Source organism: Dermacentor silvarum, chromosome 8 (assembly GCF_013339745.2).
Source record: "Dermacentor silvarum isolate Dsil-2018 chromosome 8, BIME_Dsil_1.4, whole genome shotgun sequence".
Taxonomy (NCBI): Eukaryota; Metazoa; Arthropoda; class Arachnida; order Ixodida; family Ixodidae; genus Dermacentor; species Dermacentor silvarum.
The window spans coordinates 15822673-15839389 of record NC_051161.1 but is presented as its reverse complement, the minus strand read 5'-3'; the positions used below and the strand labels follow the sequence as shown (position 1 = coordinate 15839389).

The 16717-nt window shown below is 47.8% G+C and overlaps 1 protein-coding gene across 8 annotated transcripts in view; it reads left to right on the top strand.

Annotated features, from left to right (window-relative positions):
* LOC119460676 (plexin-A4-like) overlaps positions 1-16717 on the top strand; it is a 356289-nt gene that overhangs the window by 307602 nt on the left and 31970 nt on the right. For all 8 annotated transcript variants that reach the window (XM_049672066.1, XM_037721722.2, XM_049672065.1 and 5 more), the window contains 5 exons: positions 11062-11162; positions 11971-12100; positions 13001-13163; positions 14297-14390; positions 15450-15564. In XM_049672066.1, coding sequence (XP_049528023.1) covers positions 11062-11162; positions 11971-12100; positions 13001-13163; positions 14297-14390; positions 15450-15564 — 603 coding nt within the window. The remainder of the gene's footprint in view (positions 1-11061; positions 11163-11970; positions 12101-13000; positions 13164-14296; positions 14391-15449; positions 15565-16717) is intronic.

Below are 16717 nucleotides of genomic sequence, written 5' to 3'. Positions count from 1 at the left end.
ATCGTGCGCCCCCTTCTTCCAGTCCCCGCTCCACGCCGAATGCGTTTTCAAGACGGGAATCGCTGAGCTTAGATTCTGCATTGAGAAAACTTGCCCTCTAAGGAGCTCCCCTAGCCCCCGCATCAGAGCGTGCAAGGTTATACTGCCAAAATTAGTTATATATATATATATCTTACCGTATGCGACTATATCTGACAAGTTCCATTCTGAAACGACAGAGGAGACGCCCTTTCCTTTCGCCTGTCTTTTCCTTGTTGTGTTGCGTCTTTTCGTTGTATGAAGCATGTACCAACTTGCCCAACAACATGTTTCATTAATGCATCCACCCTCCGTACCTCCAAAACTGTAGTTTGCTAGAATACCAGAACACCCCCATTCGAGCACACTATACCGATATTTACATACCCCGCGAGAGGTGAAGCCAGCGCTTGACCCGACTTCACCTCTAAAGAAGAGCCGCGCCACCTGAAGTCCGCTCACGTCTGACGTGCTCTGCTAATGTGAATGCAAAGCTATAATTGGAAAATAACAACTCGATGTCCCCTAAAGCTTGACAAGACTTCGTTCAGGTTTCATCATGAAACCAGGAACACACAGATATATCTGTGTGGCGAGGTTAGCCGTCTGCACACGCAGCAGTACAAGAAATACTTGAGGTCACGGAAATGAGAAAATGTAATTGGCAGGTGCATCTATAAGAGTTATCTTTGTGTTGGACAGCAGTATACATGTGCATTCTTAGGTTGTCGCCGACCGTAGTCTCCATCAGTATTGATTGGGGTCACAGCTGTTCTTGCAAGCGGATTGTTTAGCTCAGCATGTAATAACCGTAGCCAAAAATTTCGAGTGGGTACGAATAGTAACGAGTAATCCCCTCAGACGCTTTGTTTTGTGCAGATCCTAGTTTTTACTTCGGGGTTAGCTGATTCTCACAACCGTTTAGATCGCCTCTTTGAGCTTGACCGTACCTCTGATTCGCAAACCGAAGTTTCATAACACGTTGAAGGTTCCCGGTTGCGACCTCAACTCGAGTCGAGATCCATCGGCTGCGCCTTCCGCAGCCATTATCTTACATCAAGCCGCTGAAATGGTTATTCGTATTTTAAGTACGCGAACTTAAAGTTCTTGATGGACGTGCCCCAAGTGATTTGTCATTTCTCCTTGACTTCTCCGATAGGTACTTACCCATTCATCGTTCGCCTTCGGTACATTTTTCCGTCGCTGGGCCGCCGCGCGTATGATAGATCATTGAACTAGTTAGCTATTATGGCGATTCAGTGCTTACCTATTGTACCTGATGCGCCGCTAAATAGTTGCGCATGCTAGTGGCAGTCCGTAATTAACCTCCCTCTACCTGTCATTTCACGCGCTTACCCTCCTACAGATTCTTCTTGGAGAACCGGAGGTGCCTATCTATTATCCCGCGTCTCTTCCAAACGCTTACGAGGAACTGCCCTTTTCCCACGACGTTTTCTGCCACCGGCATCAACGTTCATCGCATTTCGCAGTGACGGACCCGTGCGGAAGCTGGCTTATTTCCTTTGAGCATGAATCAGCAGAAGTGACTCTCAAGTATGCCGTTTTAGAATCAAGGCGTGAAAAAAAAAAAAAAAAGAAAAACACGCATAGAACCGGGAGAGCTGTGTGGTTGTCTTTCCCGTGCATTCTTCGTTAGAAGCCGGTAATTTCCTACGCTCCTTAGTTATATTACATAGCTTGTTCCGCTTTTTAACCGCCCTATCGTTCATCGGAAAAAAGGCAGGTTAGCCGCTTCGTGGCTTCATTTTCTTTCCCTAAAGTGGCTGCGATGCCCAGAGCCGCGGTATGTTCCGATGTAGTTCCCTTCGCGTCGAGTCCCGGGCCGCTGGTCAACCGAATTAGCGTGCCTACACCGCACGCGGCACTCGAAAAAAGAGGTGAGGGGCGCATAATGTCCCGTCCCAGACGTCCGGCGGCAGCGGCGCCATCCATCATCCAGCGCCGTTCTTTCTCCTCACCGGGGCGGACGCCGCTCACTATCAAACAAGCCTCTCGGTTGTGCCGGTGTTCCGAGCCGTTCGCTCGAACAAGGGAACGCGTCGCGCCCGGTGCGCGCTAACTCACTCCTCTCCCATCCCCCCTCGTACCTCTGGGGGTGCGAGGTGACCGGAGAAAAATGGACAAGCGGATGAACCGCACGCCGGAAGGAGCAGGCGCGCCGGCGGCAAGCCCCGTTCTTGCCCGACGAAGCAACGGCGCGGCCGGTTGCGCCCCTGACAGGTCCAGACGGGGCGGCACTCGAGTGGGCCGCACTGTATATTGAGGTATAAATCGCCGCCCGCGTGAGTGGCTCACCGTTGTTTGTGACCGCAAGGGCGCTCGGAACAGACGGTCACCGGAAAAGCGGAAGCGGATGAGAACGTGCGCAAACTGCACTTTATGAAAGCGGGAAGTGTCCGAAGCGCCTGTTCCTTGGGCTGTATAGAACCTAATCGGGAAAAACAAAACACGGGACGTGTTTATAGACCTTTTCTTTGCGATGAGATTACCCGGGTCGCGGCCCCTGTCCGCATCGGACTTCTGCGAGCGTGCGAGGACACATGCTGGAAAGTGGCACGAAAGCTAGAACACCTGTGTCTTTTGCACCTGCTTGCAGCAGCAGTTCGTGGCGCAGCTGTTTGGACGCCCGGATATAAGTGGTGGAAAAGTGTGTATGGCATCAGGGCGCCGATGTTTCCACATCCCGTATTAGTTACTTATTGCGGGAACCGCTCATCCGCCGGCTATGCAATATTCCGTTAGCAGGCTTCACTGCACAAGATCGCCGACGTTATCTTGGCCGCAGTATTGAGACAGCCACTTATGAAGAGCGCCAAAGGGAAAGGGCGCAAGGTTGGTGACACCAGTGGACCAGCTCGCGCGTTTGCACTTTGTTTCCGCTACTAGCACGACGTCCCCCATCTAGTTTGTGTCAAGGCCACGGTGGTCAAGGCACACGGGCAGGAAAAGTTCACTTGCGGAATTTCGCACCCGACTTCCTCTTTACCAGGGTCTGGTTGTCGCCCAGGTATTTAGGTCTACTACGGTTATTTTGCTGCGATGTTAATATATATATATATATATATATATATATATATATATATATATATATATTGTAATTTTGCATTGAACATGACCAGAAAGAAGTGTCAAGATAACGCGTATTCTGGAGACGCGTTATCCCGGAAGTTTAACCACCTTAAAATCTCGTTCACTCCACGAGCGGGCTGTGCAATCGCCGAGGCATTCTCCGCCTGACTTTTCCCGCGTTCGGGCTTTTTTTTTTTTTTTTTTTTCCTCCCACCGAAGACGGCAATTCTTTGAAAGCCGTCTCCTCTGCTCTTTATGTGCGTTTTCGTTCATGCTTCCTGTTCGCGATCGAAAAATAAGCCTGGAGGAATGCGTCCCCAGCAAACGTGGAAAATAAAGGCGCATGTTGTCAAGGGGGGTCCGTTTTACAATATTCGACCGCTCTGTCGGTTGTTGGATGTCCATTTTTCCGCGCTCGTGCACCGGTGGTCTTGATGTGTTCGAGACGTCTTCGGGGCCTCAAGCTGCGCGTGCCTTTGTGCTTTTCCCTCGTTATCTTTGTCCCTTTCTGCCTTTGCGAGCGCCTCCTGAATTTCTCCCCATCGTCCATGCTGTCGTTGTTGTCGGCGAGGAACAGCCGGCGGTGGCCGCTCGGAAGATTGAAGTGGCGACGCCGCCGCTGCCCGGGGGCAGAGAAAAATAAAAGAGGGGCTGGGCTCTTTTGTCTCGCGAAATCTGTGCAGCGCTATAGACGCTACAACTGTGGCCTTGGATAATCGGGAGTTGAATTCGATTGACTCTTCGGAAACAATTGTTCGCTATAGGTTAGCGTTCGGCCACCCAGAATCGTTTCTGGTCGAAGGCCAACGCTTCAATACATTGTCCGTTTACCAAGCCTGCTATATGGTTCGTAGTAATATATAATACGATAAGCTGCTGGACTTGGGAACGCCGACAGCTGGGCTCTCGTTTTCCCTAGTGGAATGGCGCCAAATGAAATATTTGTTGTGATAAAAGCCTTCGGAAACAAAAGAACGCATTTGAGACACTCAGTGTGTTACTGCATGGGTCTGCGTCCAATTAAGTAGCAGGGCAACGGTTAAGTTACTCGCTAGTTCAGGTGTCGAGCTCTTGCACCTTGCAAATAAATATGCTCGCGAACTCATCCGCCACGGCAACTTGGTGGCTATGGCGCCTTGTAGTTTCGCGAGAATGGTGTCTAGGTTTCGAATGGTGTCGATTCCTGCGGCCGCGTCCAGATATGAAAGCGCGAAATTCGAAAACGCCAATGTGCTTAGCTTTGCACGTCAAGATCTCAAGTGGTCAAAATTAACCCGGAGCAATCCACTGCGGTCTGTCTGGTTTCAGAAGTCTTGCATTTGAACGTCAAACTCGACGAGTTAATCAACCAAGCCTTGCGAGCTCGTCCCCTGATTAGGTGACACCCGCTCCAGCGCTGCACAGTATTTAGCGAGGCACAGTATGGGGATTTGCCACGCGCGCCGTGGCCTTTCCAACCCGCCGGCGGTTGGCGCTCACGCTTCCGTATGCTCGCCTGTGCTGTGCTGCTGCGTTTCGGGAAACTGGCCGTCCGGACGCTCTGCTTCGAGCGCTTTATGGCCTGTCTCGATAGATCAGTGCAGCCTTACGGAAGGCGCAGAGCGGGCATCAGTCAATCGGGCGCCGTATACTTGCAGTCCATTTCGTGATTGGTAGGCGCCTTCGCCCCTCGCGTATATATTTCGCTGCTGTGAGTTGCTATACCCGAGCTGGCGCGTGACAATCACGCCGCGTCTTTTGCAACCGTATTTGCTCATTTCTCCGCGCTGGTTGTCTTATACCGGCTCTATCTATGCCTTCCGAAAAGGTGCCGGCATTTTGGTGGTGCTCAACCTGTTCACGATTTCCTCGCGTTTGCCGACGCTGGAGGGAGGCCGAGCGGCTGGCTCGGCGTGCTTTCTGTCTCGTCCTTTTTCGGTCTTCGTGTACTTTGCTTGTGGAGGGGGGCTGTTCGTTTTCTTCTCGCATCTGCCCGTGTGTACGCGTCGCGCACATGCAGTCTCGAGGAGCAGGAGCGAGCGAGCGCCCCAATCGAATGCGCGGCGCCTGCGGTCGTAATGCCGCTGTTTGGGCGACTTTGAGAGATGAAGAGGCGGCGCTTCGTCCCTCTTGCCGTCCACCCTCTGGCTCGCGTTGCCGCATTGGCGGCTTGACGCGCACGGCCTTTCGACATAACAGTAAGCAGACTTCCGGGTTGTTCTCGCTGTTATAGTTTTTCTCTCTTTGCTGGTTTTTACACGAACTCTTTTTTCCCCATCTCCTCCTATAGCCGTGGAAAAGTTGAATATGTACACGTTCTTATTTTGTCCCCCGCTACTTCTTGAAAGGATAGACTAGAAAAACGACCACGGCAGACATGGCTCAGCGAAAGGGTGCGCCGCTATCGTTCCGAGGAAAATTCGTGGCTTTTTTTTTTATGTTTGGTACCGTGCTCATTCGTTGCGCATGTATACGACATTCCTTAAATGAACCGAAACCGTGCATTTCGAAGGTGACGGTATTATAGCTGCCTCCTCTAGTGCCATCCACATCTGTTCGAGAGCTCTGGAGAGGGATTCGCGAACACTCGTTCTCACTGCAGGAATATTTAGCGCAGGAGTGGCACGGTTCACGAACGACGCAGCCGCGGTCTGCGCCACAATTTCTTTTCTTAGTGGCCTCGTTTATTTGGACATAGGCTGTACACGAGGAGGTGTCTGCACAACTTTCCCGCCGCACTGCAGCCACGGAAACTGCTGAAGTTCGCCACAGTCTGTACAGGCCAGCATGTCTATAGAATTAAAGGGTGCGCAATGTATATACGTCACGCATGAGTGGTCTATACGGTCGAGATGATGACAATACATAGGGTTGCGCTCTACCTTTTCGTATACAAATGTCCAGCCTTTGCACTCTCTAGAGGCACTGCCGAACGACCTAATTACCTTTTCTCTCTCTCTCTCATCTGCCCCCCTCCCCTGCCCCAGTTTAGTTTCACTCCTCTTCTGCCGGACTCGTTCATTTCGATCTCGTTTTCTCAGTCTTGCAATGCCGCATCCGTAGAGGGCAATGGGAACAGGCCGTTCGGTTCATTGTCCATGCCGCCACAGCAGCGGGTGTGCATGGTTTCAGTTCTCTCTGCCTATTTGTCTTTTCGGAACAGGCGGGATGAATGGATTGATTGGTAGGAAGGTGTTCGTTGCTCGTATCGCTAGTTTTTGTGACGGTATTCCGTTTTTCTTTTTCCTGAAAAAAAAAAAACGAAAAAAAAAAAACGGAGGCGCCACCCGGGGGAAGCGTTTGCGTCGGAGGCAGCCATCGATCGATGATGGATGGAATCGTGGTTCCAGGATTGCTCCCATACGCGCCTGAAAAAGTGTTTCGTTGCCTGTGCGGAAGCATTTATTATGCACGTGTTTCCTCCTCCTGCTCTCTGTGTCCTCGCTTTCACCCGCTGCTGTTTTCTTGCTATGCTGTAGACGGACATGTGGAGTCAGTTTGCTATGTGCATGTCTTTTCCTTCCTATTTTCTTGCCCTCTTATAGCTGCGTTGAAAGCGCGAGCCCTCTTTTTTTATTATCCCGCAATGAATAACGGGCCTAGTGAAATGCGTCAGGAGAAATGAAACTGCATCGTCGGGATGTTGTTCACTCGTTGGGGCCCCGCTGCAAAGTCATTAGGACGTCGCCGCGGTGCTAGGCGCGTCTCTCTCCTTTTCCATTCTCTTAGTTGTTTTCGCCGTACGCAGGCCGCGGCTTGATGACATCCGTATAGGAGGGCTTGATGTGCGGCTTTCTTGTTTGTCGCCGACATCAAGCCTTGTTGGAGCATAACTTTTAATATTTGATTTTTTCCCCCACTGTTTCATCGCATTTGTCATCCTCCCCTTATCGTCATAATGGTAGACGCGTCCGTTATTTTACTGCGTGATGGGACATTACGCATGCAAGAAATCTGTCTATTTATTCAAAGTTTGCGGCATGTTTAAACTGAACGGGAGAAATATGTGGCTGGTTGGTTGACTGGTGGGTTGATTGGCTGGCTTTAGTTAGTTAGCTGGTTAGTTATATCGTCCTAAAACAAGACATGTATTATGGGATCCCGATGCTGTATATAGTGGAGAGCCTCGGATTCGTTTGTGACCTCCTGCGGTTAATTCTTTAACATGCGCCGTATGCTCGGTACACGAGGGTTCACGAATTCTGTCCCCATCGCGGAATGCGGTCGCCGCGGTCGGGAATCGCACCCGCTACCTTTTGAGCAGGAGAAACGCGGTAGCCACTGAAGCTCGGCGGCGGATTCATAGAAGCGGGTTCGATCCAGCCATATTCGGGCGTATGTTTCATTGCGTTTAGCTTCTTTTGGAAGAATGATCCTGGTTATGTTGGTGTCTTGACCCTGTCGCGATATGGGGGGATGCCAACGGCCCTCTGCCTCGACACACCGAGCCCCGCGGTTGGCGCATGCCTGCGCATCAACCGCGGTCCGGTACAAGCTCGAGGAAACAAAAGACGACAACCACGTGTACGCTCGGAAAGCATTTATTACGACTGCAACTAACACTTCGAGCAGGCCAGCTAGCTATAGTTGACATCGCTGAGGGTTCCCTCGAAGAGAATAATACACTAGGTAAAGAAGGGCTTCCGACTTACCGACTGGGGAAATACGGGCGTCCGCGGCGATTGCCGCGGCAAGAACGCGGTTGACTAACCAATTGCGGGAATACGGGAGCAGCGGCGGAGACTTCCGCCGTCGCCGCTTGCTGGAGACCAAAGAGACCCGGGCGATATCAGCGGGATCTCACGTGACCCACCCGGTGGCGCTGATAGCGCTTGCGATTCCCGCGCGCCGCCCGCGGAAGGAAAGTTTCCCCTCTCCCAACTCTCCCTGGCACGCATGCGCTTGTACGCGACGTTCGCTGCCCGTGCGGAGGTTATGGGATCCGAGGATTCCCACAACCCGAAACCTTCTTTCGAGAGAGATGGAATAATAAAGAAAAATTATGTCCAGTAATGTTAACGAATACAAGCTGCCGAGTTTTGTCTTGTGTTTAAGAATGACTTACTAGCAGAAACCATCTGCCCTGTCGATTTGCCCGAGTTGTACAGTTTATACCTTTATGTGTACTTGGTCGAAGGCTTACAATTCACCGCTGCTAACGGCCATGTTTCTCAGCTTTCTCGTTTTGGGGCTGTTTCTGAGAATTACGGGGCGACGTCGCATTTATGCACGTGTAGGCTTTTCGCGGCATAAAAGGGAGCGCGTGAATGATAGGTATAGGCGTGCTGTGAATGATCGAGATTCGTGTTCAGACGCCAGCACGCACGCGCGGGCACACACACGCACACACCTGTCGAATTTCTGGCCTCGTTTGATGAGCGCGCGTTTGATCAACCCGTATATCGCCCATTACACGCTCGCAACGCGACGACCGCGCACCCTGCAGGGGTGGCGGCGAAAAAGTCGTTCCGCACCGCCGCTGCACTCGTCTTGTGGCTCGAGCTCCTCCATCCGTGAAATTCACTTTCTCTCGCCGTCAGTGAAACGGCGAGCGCGCGCTCGGGTGGCAACGCTTCGCCGTAGCCGACAGCCTTCGGCAGCCCGACGCTCTCATCCGCGCGTTTTCGTGGCATTCAGGGAAAATGCCACGGGGGGTTGGTTGCTACCGCCGCGATCAAATTTTGAGCAGTATTCGTTTTTCTCTCTCTCTCTCTCTCTCTCTTTGGCTCTTTACATTTTGCTGCTTGCGTACTGCTACACCCGTACAGACACACACACACACCCGCATAGGCGTCGTGGAAGGGCGCGGCTTGGCGCATCCCTTCGCGGGCTAAACGGGAGGGAAGCTGCAGCGAACGAGGAGCGTGTGGCATATCAATTACGCGCCGCTCGCTCCTCGGTTTCGCGAACGGCGCGGCGTAGATTTGTAGCGACGCTTCCGTTCTTTCGCATTCTGTCTATTTTTTTTTTTTCCCCCTCATTTCCCGCCTCTTCCCTGCAGTGCTGCTGCTGCTGTCTTTGTTCTGGTGAGCGTATCTCATTTGCGCTCCGTTTTATGCTCACAACCGCGCAGCAGTCCTCGCTTTCTTAGAGGTTGTCTGTTTCGTCGGCTCTATACTCCCCACTTTTGTGGGGCATTCTCAACCGCTTCGCGCCGCGGCTTTTGAATAGCATCCACCACCCCACCTGCTTTATTGTACCGCATTTTTTTTTTTTTAATACGTAGTCCGCGGTCTACAAATAAGCAGGCTGAGTTTTTGCAAGCAGTGCCTATCCTCTTTTTCCTTGCCACAAAAGCAACTGCGCGGGACTGTCATAAGCATTTTTTTTTTCTTAAACTGTGGGCAGGCTTGATAAACGCAAAGCTTGGAAGTAGATGCGGCTTTTACAAAACCATGTCAGCCACAGTCAACTGCGCAGTTACGTTCTCTCCTGGTGAGCTGAACTTTTCATCCTTTGTGGGCTTCGTACCATATGTGCGAGCTATCTAAAAAAAAAAATGTTCCTACGCTGTACGCGTGTTCGAAAATGCAATGAGCGCGGACGACAGAGAAAAAAATGCGTTATATTTTCCTTTTATTAAAAAAAAATGGCAGTGCTAACCGCGCAGCTTCCAGCACGAGTCAGTTTTCCACACTGTGCCTGGCCACAGGTGTCCCCTCCTCCTCCTTAGCGAATGTGATGCGTTTCCATGGCAACAACGCGGACGTCGGCGGCGCGTTTGCTTTGTCGATTTCAATGGTTTGTCCGCGCCAACTCTCATTGTCTTTGATTTTATATAACCCCGTTGTTTTCGATGCTGGGTGGTTGCCTTGGTAACAGCCTTCTTTCTGTCCGCAGCTTCCCCCCTCCCTCCCTCTTTTCTCTTTTATTTTTCTTACTTTTTTTCTCTCGCTTGAACGGTTGCACACGTGCACTGTTTTTCCGGATCATTGGCAGATTTCGGGCGCTGTTCTATTTCGAACTTAAAAATCGAAGCCCGCTCTGACGAAACGTAAAGCGTGTGGCTGCTCCGTAGTGGTAACCGCGTCGGGCTGGCCGTGCGTGTGTGGGAGCACACACATACACCCTAAGTGCGCTAGCCATGTACATACGTTTACAGCTGTTGGGGACATTCGCATTTTACTGTAGCATGCTTTTACAACCAAAGTTGTGACTTTCTATTTGCAAAATTGTGCCGACCATGCTAACCAAGGTAATCCTTGACAAGCCAGGTTAAGATGAAAGGGTGCTCAGTGACTCAGTGGGATGTATACTTCTCGTGTACCACTCTATCACTCTAGTTGTCCGTGTGATAATGCAAACTTTTTCTCTAACTTGCGCTAATGGATAGATGCACATCTGTACCTTTACAAGTGCTTGTTTTTCTCGCTATGAATACACGCAACAGGCTGGTGGTAATTCCTAGGTTTGACGAAATCAAATGCATTCGAAATATTTTTTCCATTAATTAAGTTTTACATATTTCTGAAGTCAATAGCTTCAATTCGCATATCTGTGTGCAACGGTGCTGCTAAATGTAAGCCACACTCTTTTTTTATTTCCCATTGATTAGTCTGAGACTGGTGTATTTTTGAGCACCAATAGAGTATTGTCACTTAACCCTTCATTCAAGCAAGCTGCTCCAGGAATGCAATAGCTTTGTAAGCACTGGACCACCCATATGTCACTGAATGAGTACACTTGTGGCACCAGCTGCTACATCATATTTTCTCATGGAGTAAATGAATATTGCTCATGTTCAAACAAAATTTCCATGCCAGCCATTTTGAATCTCTGTCACCTGATTGCGTTCAATTGAGACTTGTATTTTGGGAGTCAGTCTGGCAAAAAATCTTATTTGCATGTAGGTGGAAAGCACCGGCAGCTTCAACATCTTCTCTTGCCATGTTTTTACTAGGAAGGATCTGGATGGAAATTGTGTATGATATTACCAGGTCTGTTTAGCTTGACTGGTCATGTGGCTTTTTGCAGGTGACAAGGGTGAAAGTCCAAGAGTGCCACCAGTACAAGACTTGCATAGACTGCCTTGGTGCTCAAGACCCTTACTGTGGCTGGTGTTCACTGGAAAACAAGTATGTGAACATCAGTTGATTGTATATAACAAACTTTGTGGTTCCTTTCACAAATGCTTTGTTTTGCACAACATTCTCCTTGAACTTCATCGTGTTTATTGTTCATCTTTACCAAAGTTATCAAGCACCCTTCATTTCACAAAAGATTTGAGGCTGATGTTGATGAGCAATCATGGGAGGGGGACCTTATCTTGTGTGTTAATCAAGGGCTATTTGGGCTGAAGTCGTTTCACCTTTGCTCTAAGCACATCTGAATCTCTGTGCTATGAGATTTTGCTGATTCTTTTATGCGTTAACCTTAGCTTAACAAATATAGCATATGTCCATGCTACATTTGTAGCTTGGTCATCTATATTGTCTCCTCTTTTTCTCTCTGTTACAGTTTGTGATTTCATTGTTTGTGCAAGCTGGGAAAGGCAGCTAACAAATAGATCGAGACATTAGAATGTTAGCATTAAGTCAGCAGTTGCGGTACGCAATTGTTGTGTTGCTGATAATTATTGCCATTGATTATAAGTTTGCTTGTTGCTAGTAGGTACATGCAGAAAATGTCCAGCACACTTCATGTTGCATTCTTCCTCGCTCTTATTGCAGACTTGAGTTATGAAAAAAAGAGGTAATTGATATGTTAGTTATTAGTCCCTAGACTCATTGCATACTGTAGAGCTATGTTGCAAAAATATGGGATAGCATTATCAAGTGAAATAGCATTAAGCATGCAAGTCTTGGGACCGTGTGCATGATAATCTAATGAACCCTCTCTCTGGTCATGACCTTGTTGTTCATTACTGTGATATGTTTCCCATAGATGCAGCCTTAGGAGCAACTGCGCTGAAGCTGCCCAGGACCCACTGTACTGGCTTTCTTACAAAAGTGGCAAGTGTACCACCATCACCAGTGTGCAGCCAGCGCAGATCCAACGAACCACTGCTCGCATTGTGAGTAGCATTGTCTTTGTTCTTTCTGCGAGTAGTACTTGTGCATACACAGAGTTCAGTGGGAAAGATGAGAGCCCAGTGGAAATGGAATGCGTGTGTCAGTGCACTGCTGGCTTTTACGTCCTGGAAGGTTTCTCGTTAGTTATTGCTTCTGTTCTTCAGCGAAAACTTTTAGGAATCTACCATGGGTAGTCGCCTTGCAATCAGGCCAAGATAAAGAGATACCCATTTTTCCAAAGTGCTGTGGAAGTAGCGTGTTATGTAACCTTGTGCATACTCTGCATATTTCATACAGTAGTTTATGATATTGGAGTTGCTGCAATGGGATGAGCTTTGTGCTAGTTGCAGCAGTTGCAGGCCTATGTGCTACATTTACTAGAGGACTGGTGCCATGGTGCTGTGACAGTTCTATTATTCAAGAGAGCTACTGGCTTTCTACTTATTTTCATAACAGTCTTTTAAGTATCTTTAGGTAAGGCTCCAAACATTAGTCTTGAATTGCATCTGTAACCTCATTCACGGCCAAAACTTTATACCTTTATTCACACTAGCATATTATTGTACTCTTATTTGCAAAAGTTCCCGGTCCTACTCATTCACGGCCAGACTGGATATAAAGATGTGTGATGATGTAATGCTTGCTGGTGGTAATCTGATTCTTATGTGTAGGGGTTACGTTACCACAGTTCTTCTGTACACTATATGTTTCCATGCTATGTTATGTGTCACCAGCTAATGTTTTGTCGAATAGAATCATACCCTGCCTTGTTATGTAGTCTGAAAACCTTTAACTTGTTTGTCCTACATAATTTCCCTGTTACTGCAAATCAAAACATCATGACTACTACCTCTTAAGACATCAACTGATTGTGCTCACCCAAATGCCATGTTGCTTTGCAGCTGAGCCTGGTGATTGGCAACCTTCCTGTGCTGGACGGCCAGTTCTTCTGCGCCTTCACAGCCTTCTCAAAAACTCTGGAGACCAATGCCACCCGCTTGACCAACGGTGTCAGCTGCCCCACCCCGCACACGGACTCCCTGCCACCAATCCCTCCGGGCGAACGTGAGCAACTCATTGCTTTTACTTGGTTTTAAGAAGATCCAGTTGCAATATCTGCAATGCTTTTATACAAGCTGCACAGGAGGCAATGAAACTTGTAACAACAGAGGGTGAGGCTTACTAATGTAGTGCTCAAGTAATTTGAATAGCAAAAGAAAAGCTGGATCTACATACACTTGAGAACAGTCACTGTGCAAGTTAATTTTCTAGAAACATAATATGTTAACCCAACTGCAGAATTTTCCAAAGCACTGGAGCCTAGGAAGAACGTACCATTGTACCAGTGCATCCTCTGTAGCATAAAGTTAATCAAATCAAATTGATAATCTTTTCCTTTTGAAACGGAAAGATATGAGAACCGATAAAAGCTACCTGACAAGCAGTCTGCAGATATGCTTGTGTACAGGCTGATTAGCAAAGCAAGGATAACAGTCTGCTTTTTTTGTGCTCTGGAAACTTGCAATCAAGTGTGCATGTTTGAATGCAAAACAAACATTACCAATAGCTGACAGTTTACATGTGTTATCATTGCTGCAACTCACTTGTGCTAGGTGCTGCTGTCCTCATAAAACCACAGTGTGAAATACTTCTGAGAGGATAGTATGGATACATCCACATGGTGCCATAAGATCGGAATTCTTGTCCTCGTAGCAATGTTGACAAATTCCACTTGCTTGTATCTTTGTAGTGTGTTAGTGCATGCTTCTGCAAATTGTATTCAAGCTGGTTTTTATATGTTGCTGTGAGTGCTGCATCCTTAAACATTTTGTAGTATACTTTGAGTATGTTGACACATGCAATGTCAGAGTGTCCCACTGCTAAGCATATGGTTAGCTGTCGTTACACAGTCATTTTGACTACAGTTTTTCCAAGCAAGAATACAAGTCAATACAGTGATATTTTATTTCCAGTTCTTATAACCTCTTTTGGCCTAAGCCAGCACAGAGCCTCCTCTTGTGCACTTCTTACATTTTTCAGCACTCGAATATTTGGAACACTTTAATGATGTCCTTTAAAATGTGTACAGGCTTGTCAAGTACTCCGTCTATCAGTCTGTATTTTGTTCTATTTGTGCTTTATTTTGGGCACTAGACTTCTGTGCTCTCTTCTTATTGAATGTTATTGTTTTACTGCAGATCATTTCACTGCCAAGTTGTCTGTGAGGATGAAGAGCAACCCTGACTTTGTAGCGACCAACTTCACCTTCTACGACTGCAGTACCTACACTTCGTGAGTGCTCCCCCTTGTTCATATTTTTCATCCGAAGAAAGCTTTCACGATCTTTCGGCTATTGCAAAAGCAGTGACGCAAACTCTTTCTCTCTTGCTTTTCAGCGTCATTTTAACACGTAAGCTGACTTATTATTGGGCTTCTGTTTTGCTCCTTACGTAGCACAACATAGTTACTAGGTATGTTGAAAGCCATCTCATCTGCTGGGTGACAGGTTTTTAAAGGCTTTCAAACCACAGTTTGTGCCAAATTCTGCAAGTTGGCGTTTTTTTCCACCAATGTGATTTTCTAATCAAAAACGCTCATTTGCAGACTTGCATTTCTGTCCTTTCCCAAACACAGTTCTCTCAGGGAAGGCTTGAAGAAAGCCATTAGGCCAAGAGAAAGCAATTTTACATGCAAAGGTGGTGAAACTGTTTGAAAGCAGCCTTTGTTTTCATGACAGGATGCTAGTTATAAAAGTCTTGGCAGCCTATTGCCCAGCTGTACAGTGCCTTGCTTCAGATGCATAATCTGCAAAGGCATGTTCATTTCAAGGTAAATGGCCTGTCGACATTAATGTGCATGTAGCCGGGGCACAAGTGGAAACAAAGCAAACATATGAGAGCAGAAGAGAGAGCAATACATATCCAAACGCCAAAGTCATGAAGCTGTGACCATTTGATCAGCATTGGGGAAGGAGAAAGGGGATTAAAAGCATAGATGAAAGTTATGGTGATGGGATGAATATAAGGTGAAAGCACAGAACTAGAGCTCTTCTTAGAGTCTCAAATCCAGTCCGCTATCGTGCAACAGCTCTACTGCATCTTTTAGAGATTGGTAGCCACACAAATAGCACGGCTATGGTCCCACAATAAGAAAACTATTGATCATTGAAAAGTGACCAGGCCAGTCATAATGCATATTGCCAACCAGCCTGATAGAAGGCTGCTGTGTATAGTTCTTACACCACCTGCTCCTAACTTTCATAAGAAATGAACAAGGGCCGTTTGATGTTTAGGTTTTTGGCATGTGAGCTCAGCCTTAGCAACAGCCTCTGGGTGTTTGTGATGTATGCAGGTGCACCCAGTGTGTCTCCAGTCCCTTCCCTTGTGACTGGTGTGTCGGCGGGCACCGCTGCACTCATGACACGGGCGAAAACTGCCGCAACGACATCCTCGTCACGGGTGTATCGGTGAGAATGCTTTCACTCGTTCTCCTTGCCTGTGAAAATCAGTTAAGCATCCGTGGACGGACAGTTTTGGATTTACCGTTTCTTACACTGTCACTGCAAATTCTGCATCTCTCATAACCTCCCTATGCATGAACTCTTGTAAGCCTACATGTTCATCGCTCATTATACAAGTTAGAGTACATCTTTTAGATAAAGCATCTGATTGACCTAACCTCTTTTGCACAATTTGGCAATCAAAAATCAGCTGTCCTTAATGTATACTGATTCCTACCTAAAGGGACCCTTAATGACGTTTTATTGAAGTGAAGAAAAACATTTGAAGTGAAAATAGGCTATTTCTGAAATACTTTGCTGCAAAACGTACTTCAATGCATTCAGCAGAAGCAGAGTTAATTGGCAATTAAACACGGCCTCCACTGTGCTCCCGTTCCTTCTTCAATATACCTTGCACTGTGAAGGCTGTGGCGTAGGGGAATGCTCCGCCTTCTAAATGTCACTGTGGCGTGCAGTTGAAAATTTAATTTTGGGTGTTAACGTAGACAGCCATGACTTCCGATTTTGGTGCCTACGACACGCTAAACGTAAGCCAAATGCAGTTGTCCTCAGCAAGTCGCAGTGCGCTTAGCCAGTGGACTCGTGGAGGACCCCCTGGTGGCTGCAGTATCTGCACTACATAGCCGATCGCAGCTGCCAATAGCAGCCACGTATGGGAACCCGCTTTATTACGAAATGAAGCGCCCAGAAAATAGTGAGGAACATGGCTTCTGTTGAAAAGAAAGCATTTGAGAGAAAGATGACTTCGCACTCCGCTTGCGAGCTCCACACACCGCGTATGACAGCAAAACGTGACTGAGATGTTCACAGCAGCGTATGCTACCTGGTGACTATGTTATTTCACTAAGCCTGAGGGGTGGTTCAGGGCCCCTTTAAGAGAACTCTCATGTTCTCATGTAGAGCAGTTACTTTGCTATCGCTCAAAGTTATGCCCTCAATATCGGTGATAGTTTCTTCAGAAGTTCACATTGGGAACTGCCATTACAGTGTTGTTTTAGTGAATAAGTGAATCTGTGAAAATGATTTCTTCAAATGAAGTTTTGGTGACACTAGGTGGAAAGGTCACATGGTAGCTTCTGAGCTGTGACACATATCTGCA